General features: G+C 51.8%; 2 protein-coding genes across 2 annotated transcripts; both read right to left on the bottom strand.

Moving 5' to 3' along the window:
* Positions 1–1,868: 1,868 nt before the first annotated feature.
* On the bottom strand, positions 1,869–2,614 carry LOC108643136 (feather keratin Cos2-2-like). The gene is made up of 2 exons (XM_018087498.1): positions 2,582–2,614; positions 1,869–2,213 (listed from the first exon to the last, which is right to left on the bottom strand). Exon 2 carries the CDS (start codon positions 2,190–2,192, stop codon positions 1,869–1,871), a length of 324 nt encoding a protein of 107 aa, XP_017942987.1. The 5' UTR covers positions 2,193–2,213; positions 2,582–2,614.
* A 3,703-nt stretch (positions 2,615–6,317) lies between these two features.
* Positions 6,318–7,153, bottom strand: LOC108643817 (feather keratin Cos2-2-like). The gene is made up of 2 exons (XM_018088103.2): positions 7,121–7,153; positions 6,318–6,752 (listed from the first exon to the last, which is right to left on the bottom strand). Exon 2 carries the CDS (start codon positions 6,729–6,731, stop codon positions 6,408–6,410), a length of 324 nt encoding a protein of 107 aa, XP_017943592.2. The 5' UTR covers positions 6,732–6,752; positions 7,121–7,153; the 3' UTR covers positions 6,318–6,407.
* Positions 7,154–8,513: the final 1,360 nt, after the last annotated feature.

Below are 8,513 nucleotides of genomic sequence, written 5' to 3'. Positions count from 1 at the left end.
TAGGCGACAGTACCGGACTAATCGAGATGCTGTGATTCCCATACATAAGATGATCTGCAAGTTGGAAAGCCAAGTGGTGGTTAGTAGAACACACTCACCCTTCAACAGCCCCATCTGGCCCGTATGTAAGTCCGATGGCGAATGGAGACTGACTGTGGATTATCATGGCTTGAATGAAGTCACACCACCATTGAGTGCTGCTGTGCCAGACATGTTGGAGCTCCAGTACGAGCTGGAGTCCAAGACAGCAAAGTGGTACGTCACCATCGACATCGCCAACGCGTTTTTCTCCATTCCCTCAGCGGCAGAGTGCAGGCCACAGTTTGCTTTCATGTGGAGAGGTGTGCAGTACACGTGGAACCGACTGCCCCAGGGGTGGAAGCACAGTCCAACCATCTGCCATGGACTGATTCAGGCCACACTAGAGAAGGGCAAGGCCCCAGAACACATCCAGTACATTGATGACATCATTGTATGGGGAGACATAGCAGAAGAAGTTTTCAAGAAAGGAGAGGAAATCATCCAGATTCTCCTCGATGCCGGTTTCGCCATCAAGAAGAATAAGGTCAAGGGACCTGCCAGAGAGATCCAGTTCCTAGGGGTGAAATGGTAAGATGGACGGCATCAGATACCAACAGATGTCATCAATAAGATTGTAGCCATGGCTCCGCCGTCCAACAAAAAGGAGACACAAGCTTTCCTGGGGGCCATAGGCTTCTGGAGAATGCACATCCCTGAGTATAGCCAGATTGTGAGCCCTCTTCACTTTGTGACCCGTAAAAAGAATACCTTTCAATGGGGTCCTGAACAGCAGCAGGCATTTAAACAGATCAAACAAGAGATTGCACATGCCGTGGCTCTTGGACCAGTTCGGACAGGACCAGACATGAAGAACGTACTTTATACTGCAGCTGGAGATAAAGTTCCTTCCTGGAGCCTCTGGCAAAAGGTACCTGGTGAGATGCGAGGGCGACCACTTGGCTTCTGGAGCCGAAGCTACAGGGGTTCTGAAGCCACTGTGGAAAAGGAAAAGGAAATTCCGCTCCTGTGGAAAAGGAAATTCTGGCAGCCTATGAAGGCATACAAGCAGCCTCAAAAGTGGTTGACACTGAAACACAGCTCCTCCTAGCACCCCGACTACCAGTCCTGAGTTGGATGTTCAAAGGGAAGGTGCCCTCTACGCATCATGCCACCGATGCTACGTGGAGTAAGTGGATAGCCTTCATTACGCAGTGTGCATGATTGGGAAACCCTGCCTGTCTGGACACAAGCTGGGCAGAATGGTCAATGTAAGGGAGGTGTAGGAAGGGATGAGGGATGAGGTTGTGGGCTGTACCCAGGCGTTGCTGTTGCCCATACCCACTCCTCCCATATTTTGGACCCACCTTCTCTTTTAGTGTGGTCTTTGCTGTGGAGTAGCCAGGGATGTACTTGTGAGCTCCAAGAGGAAAGGGCCAAAGGAAAATCCACTAACCCTAACCCTCTGCCTTCTTCGACCTTCTTCCCTGATCTCAATGGAAGAGTTACCAAAGAATGAAGGAAGACTCAGAGTCCCCAGCGTGGATGCAAAGCAACTTTATTGAGTCTAAAGAAGCAAAGGGGGTGGCTCACAGAGGGCACCAGCAACAGCCACTAAGATGAAAGCGGGTTGTCCCTCTGTCTGGGCTGCAGAGGCAGGGAGGTCAAAAGGTCCCCAGGAGGGTGGCATTGGGTGGTGGTGACAGGAAAGGAAGGGAAGAGAGAGAAGAGAGGAGAAGAAGGAAACAAGAGCCATAAAGTCTAAATGCAATGTCCCAGCATTGTGTTTTCAGTGCAGCAGCATGATGAGAGGTCTTGCAGGTTGTTGACCAAGGAGGTTTGCAGGGGCTTTAGCAGGGGGGACATCTGCCACGGTAGCAGCTGGTGATGCAGGAGAGGTCAAAGCCCCCGGAGTTGATGGGCACTCCGTCAGAGCTGAGGATGCTGCCAACGGCAGCGGAGGTGGAGGATCCCACCACGGTGTTCTGTGGGAAGGAGCTGAGGATGGGCCCGGGCAGGGTCACCAGCACAGCCGGCGGCTCAATGACGACGGTGGAGCTCTGGCACTGCCTGACACAGCACTCATTGCAGCTGTTGGCCAGCGGGGTCGGGCCGCAGGGCTGGCAGCAAGGGTTGCAGGGCTGGCACTGCTGGCACTTCTCAGGGCACGACATGGCTGGAGCCTGGGGCTGCACCTGGCACACAGGGCAGGGAGGAAGCAGAGCACACGCACACCTCAGCAACAGCCGGCAAAGCACCACCAGGAAGCCAAGGCAGCTGCTGCTGCTTGGGGAGGGAGAGGCTCTGCAGGGGCCAACCAGGGAGCCTTTCCCTGAGCCCAGCAGGGCCTTCAGAGATCAGACAGGCCCAGGCTGCTCCTGCCTCAGCTGTAGGAAAACAGCCCCCTCAGCCCAGCCTCCGCCTCTGTCCCTAACAGACGCTCTCCCCTCTGCCCACACGACCACCATCCCCGAGCACTCCCACAAGACCAAGGAGCAGGGATGGGCTGCAAAGCTCGACCCTGTGCTAGAGAGGGGGGAGGAGAAAGGGGCTTCCCACTCACCGGCTTGCTGAGGAGAAGGAGGTGACAGAAGGGGTTGAGAGAGCCACCAGTTGGGCTGGCTTTTATACTGGCCCCACAGTGCCTCAGGGCCCAAAGGCCGTGCTGCATAAGTGACAATTTTCCTGCATGATCCCAAGGAACGGAAACATCCCAGGGAATGAATGGTATGGCATGAGGTGGTCATTCCCACTACTCTGACTTTGCATTTCCAGACTTACATCATCACCGTTCCCTCATGGCCATTTTTGATTTGCAGGATTTCTGGGGGAGAGAATGAGCCACTGTGGGCAGAAGTCATGGAGTAAGTGCCAAAGGCATCCAGAGATGACAGGTGATTCCAGCCTGGGGCAGTCTCATGGGTTTTTTTGATTCCAGATGATAGGAAGGGCTAAATGTGCTCCCAGTCCTCCAGTCTTTGGCTCATTACCCAAGGATGCACCAGTGTGGACAGAAGACATGTATTTAGTGCGTAATCGATCCAGTGCAGGCAGGTGGTTCCAGGGGTTTTTGTTTTAGGGGCCACCAAACCTGGGCTGCTGTTGGACTTTGAACCCTGGTGTTCACTCCAGCCACTGGGAATCTTTGGGACTGGTGGCTACAGTCTAGTGAGGGGCAGCCCAGTTTCAGAGCTTGATCTTTGCTATGGATGAGTAGGAGATTTGGGGATTGGAGCAGTAGGAACCTGGACATGAGGATCTTGTTTGATCCTTAAAGTCCCTGGCAATGGAAAGAGGGACCAGCACGTTCAAGGAAGCAACTGGGAGACAACATGTTCATTGCTGGCACTGAGTGCAGTGGGATTTGGCATCCTTGGCCAAGTGGTCTGACCTTACAGTGAGCACATCTCATTGTTGGTCAGAGCACCTGCCCTCCTGTGGGAACTGGAGAGCTGTACCTGGTCACTTTTTCATGTGGAGAGTCAATTGCTCTCTGCATGGGATGGGGAAGTAAGGCCATTCCCACCACCTTCCTTTGTTTCTCTGGAGAGGGATCCGAGTGATTTGTCTAAAGATGCGTCTTTTGAACTGTCTGTGATGGTCACCCAGCATTTTCTCAGGAATTCATCAAACCCAGAAGGGACAGATTTCCATCCATTTCCATGTCAGGCTACAGAGAGATCCTCAGCTCACTGGGTGTCCCAGTATAGCTCAGTTCCCTTGGGCACAGACAAAGGCAGCTCTCACCTGGCATTCTCTCCTCTTCCCAATCACATGTGATGAAATGTCTGCATTAGAGAGGGAAGTGGATTTATTTAGCCTGGAGAAAAGCAGCCTCAGGGGAGACTTTAGCACTCTACCAATACAGAGAAGGAGGTCATAACAAGATGAGAGCCATTATCTTCTCCCATGTCATAGGAAATGGCCTCAAGCTGAGTCAGCGGAGATTTAGTTTGGATTTTAGGAAAAAAATTTTGTGCAGAAATATTTATCAAGTGCTGGAACAGGCTCTGCAGAGATGTGGATATTGGATGGGAAACACCATCCCTGGAGGGATTTAAAAGATGTGTAAATGTGGCACATGGGTACATCAGTAACTGGTGGTGTGGACAGTGATAGGTTTGTGGTTAGACTCGTTGATGTTAAAGGTCTTTTCCAACACATGTGAAGCCATGACTCTACAGCGGACAGGAGCCTTGGGCTTTTGAATTGGACAATTAGGAAAGAGGCAATGAAGAAGCCAGTGCACGTGGAAATGACCACCCCAGCAATGACTTGTAACAGGAATCGGCCACTTCATGGCAGTGGTCAACGTCAGCAAAGCAGAACTGGTGATCAGGTGTCTCGCAGGTTCTCTTTGCTCTGGTCTACCAGCTATACCTGAGTCTAGGTGTGGTCAGACCTACCTCCACGGGAGATGAATTCAGTGAGTTGGCAACAGGGACTGGTTTGTCCCTCTGACAGCAACAAAAATCACAGACCAACCCCACCAGAGCTCTGTTCCTGCATTCTTGTCTGGGCAGTTGATTCCTTCTTATCTTGCTTTGGGTCACAGCAAAGGAGAACAAGGCACCTGTAACTGATTTCATTCCCCTGCTGGCCCCAGACCTCCCAAGGTGGGCACATGTCCCCATGAGCCAATATCTTCTGCATGTACCTTGTAACCCTGATGGGGAATGGCCTCCTCATTGCTGCATGGAGCAATCAACACTTTCCTGGATGTGTCCTTCCTCATGGATTTTGTTTATGGAGATCAAGTCTACTACCACTTTTGTGTGTAGGTGATGAGGTACAACCTTATCTCTCTGGAGAGCAGGAGGTTTGGGCCAACCTCAAACAGTTTTCGAGTCTTTACAGTGTTGCTGCAAAGAGGCTCTTTCATCACAAGGAGCCGTATGGAGCAGAGCCACAGGGGCCAATAAATAAAAGTTGCACCAGGAGAGATTTCATGTGTACACAGGAGATACATTTTAACAGTAATAAAAATGATTTCCTGGAAAAATCTCCGCAGGGAGAGGTCCCATCACTGGAAGATTTCAAGGAGTAATTGCGAAGGGTGGTTGATAATCTCATCTAAGCTCCCTTTCCCATACAAGATTGGACCTGATGATCTTTCAATGTCATGGTAGGTTGATCTTGGCAAATGGTCTGGTGCCCATAAAGACATTCTGACTGCCTCTCCTCAACTGGGCGATGGGAGAAAATACTTCACAAAGGTGAGGGGTCACAGGAAAGGCTGGGGAAATACTCAGTAATTCTTGTACCAGGAAGAACAGACTTGTCTTGGGGAAATACATTTAATTTATTGCCACGTACACATAGACAAGGAAAAAGAGAAATAATAACAAATCTCTCCCCACCTTTGCCCCAGCCTTCCTTCTTCCTGGTTTCAACTTCACTGCCAGCTTCTCTACCTTCTTCCCCACCAGTGGCAGAGGAGGAGAGGGAAAGGGTTGAGCCCATTCTGGAAGTCTCTGCACTCCTTCCTGCCACTCTGTTCCCCTGCTCCACTGTGGGTCCCCTGCTACAGGGTGGGTCATTTCCAAAGGGTGCAGTTCTTCAGGAACAAAATGCTCCAAAGTTACTCCTTGACAGGGTAACAGGTCCTGGCAGTAGGACCTGCTCCATTGTGGGCTTTTCTCCACTGCAGTGGATATTCCTGCCAGGATTCTTTTCTAGTGCAGGCTTTTCACAGTACCACAGCTTTCTTCATGGTACATCCACCTACAAAGGGCTCCATAAAATAGTTGATCCCAATCCTGACACGTGAAGTCCCCAAGCCCTGCCTGTCTGGACACGAGCTGGGCAGAACAGTCAATGTAAGGGAGGTGTAGGAAGGGATGAGGTTGTGGGCTGTGTCCAGGCATTGCTGTTTCCCATTTCCACTCCTAACACTTCTTGGAGCCATCTTCTGCCTGATGGTCTTTGCTGTGGAGTCCCAAGGAATGTGTTTGTGAGCTCCAAGGGAAAGGGCACAAAGGAAAATCAACTGCAGTGAGTCCCATCCTCTCTTCCTCCACTCTTTAACCCTGAGCTCAGTGGAAGAGTTGCCAGACAATAGAAGACTTAGAGGCCACGGTTTGGATGCAAAAAACCTTTATTGAGTCTAAAGAAGCAAAGGAGGTGGCTCACAGAGGGCACCAGCAGCAGCCCCGAAGATGCAGGGGGGGTGTCCCTCTGCCTGGGCTGCAGAGGCAGGGAGGCCAAAAGGTCCCCAGGAGGGTGGCATTGGGTGCTGGTGACAGGAAAGGAAGGGAAGAGAGAGAAGAGAGGAGAAGAAGGAAACAAGAGCCATAAAGTCTAAATGCAATGTCCCAGCGTTGTGTTTTCAGTGCAGCAGCATGATGAGAGGTCTTGCAGGTTGTTGGCCAAGGAGGTTTGCAGGGGCTTTAGCAGGGGGGACATCTGCCACGGTAGCAGCTGGTGATGCAGGAGAGGTCAAAGCCCCCGGAGTTGATGGGCACTCCGTCAGAGCTGAGGATGCTGCCAACGGCAGCGGAGGTGGAGGATCCCACCACGGTGTTCTGTGGGAAGGAGCTGAGGATGGGCCCGGGCAGGGTCACCAGCACAGCCGGCGGCTCAATGACGACGGTGGAGCTCTGGCACTGCCTGACACAGCACTCATTGCAGCTGTTGGCCAGCGGGGTCGGGCCGCAGGGCTGGCAGCAAGGGTTGCAGGGCTGGCACTGCTGGCACTTCTCAGGGCACGACATGGCTGGAGCCTGGGGCTGCACCTGGCACACAGGGCAGGGAGGAAGCAGAGCACACGCACACCTCAGCAACAGCCGGCAAAGCACCACCAGGAAGCCAAGGCAGCTGCTGCTGCTTGGGGAGGGAGAGGCTCTGCAGGGGCCAACCAGGGAGCCTTTCCCTGAGCCCAGCAGGGCCTTCAGAGATCAGACAGGCCCAGGCTGCTCCTGCCTCAGCTGTAGGAAAACAGCCCCCTCAGCCCAGCCTCCGCCTCTGTCCCTAACAGACGCTCTCCCCTCTGCCCACACGACCACCATCCCCGAGCACTCCCACAAGACCAAGGAGCAGGGATGGGCTGCAAAGCTCGACCCTGTGCTAGAGAGGGGGGAGGAGAAAGGGGCTTCCCACTCACCGGCTTGCTGAGGAGAAGGAGGTGACAGAAGGGGTTGAGAGAGCCACCAGTTGGGCTGGCTTTTATACTGGCCCCACAGTGCCTCAGGGCCCAAAGGCCGTGCTGCATAAGTGACAATTTTCCTGCATGATCCCAAGGAACGGAAACATCCCAGGGAATGAATGGTATGGCATGAGGTGGTCATTCCCACTACCCTGACTTTGCATTTCCTGGCCTACATCATCACCGTTCCCTCATGGACACTTCTGAGTGCAGGTCTGAGAGGTTTCAGGATTTCTGGGGGCAAGGATGCGTCAGTATGGGCAGAAGTGATGACCTGAGTGCACAGGGGATACAGAAGAGGCAGGTGATTCCAGCCTGGGGCACTCTGGTCCTGCTGACAGGAAAATTCCCAGCTACTCAAATGCCTCCAGGCTTTGGCTCATCACCCAAGGACTCCCCTGAGCTGTGCCAGAGTTCACCTCTGATCCCAGCCATGGCTTCTCCATGAGACAGGAGCAGGGACCCTGGGAAACAGCTCCGTGCCCCAAGGCTGCCTGCAGGTAGCATGAGGAGTGATGGCCTGGGGTCAGGATTCTCCTTGGTGAGACCTGAGTGCTGTGACCCTCTCCAGTTGTCACCAAAAACCAGTAAATAAGCTCATGAACCAGTCTGTTAGGTTAGAGTCGACACCCTGCTGGGTGAGTCTGAAAAGCTCCACACAACATGCACACCCAGCAACCAAATAGACCAGGTTATATTCATAAAGCTAGCACGTATTCATCAAATTTTTATTACATATTCATTACAGTTCCTAAATCTATGCATTTACATTAAATATATTTGTGGACATTTATGGATATTTGTAGGGGTCTTTTGAGAGTTTTTGGTCATCTCTTGGGAATGTCCCATTCCCCATGTTTTCCTTTTATGGTTCCAGTGAGTTCTCTCTCCTTGAGAGTATCTCAAAGACATGGTCAGGTCATAACGAACTTCTCTTATCAATCTTTGTTCTGACACACAATCCTTGTTCTCAAAACTAAGGCATCTGAGAGTCCATATCAATCACTGATATAGGGAAATAAGGAAGGGATTGCTGGCACAAGACTGTAAGTCACAGATGGAGGGAGTTAACACAAAGCCACATCAAACTCAGGCATTTGTACTAAGCACTGTGTGGTACAAAGCTAAGTATTAACCATGAATATAGGGATCAAACACTACTGTGCTAAACTTAAAAGATATTTTTCACATCTTCACCAAAGGCTGCATAGACTCTTTTTAAAGAAATATCACTTTTTCAGTAACGAGCTCTCCTCAGAAAAGGGGGAGCTGGGACTGTGTCAGTGCCCGGCACTGTTGAGCAGGGATGTCACTACAGGCCTTGGAATGGTTGGGCTCAGCCATGAGCTCA

The sequence above is a fragment of the Manacus vitellinus genome, unplaced genomic scaffold, assembly GCF_001715985.3.
Source record: "Manacus vitellinus isolate BGI_N305 unplaced genomic scaffold, ASM171598v3 scaffold_100_pilon, whole genome shotgun sequence".
Classification (NCBI taxonomy): domain Eukaryota; kingdom Metazoa; phylum Chordata; class Aves; order Passeriformes; family Pipridae; genus Manacus; species Manacus vitellinus.
Note: the sequence above shows the minus strand (reverse complement) of the source record. Positions and strands in the feature narration are given on the sequence as shown.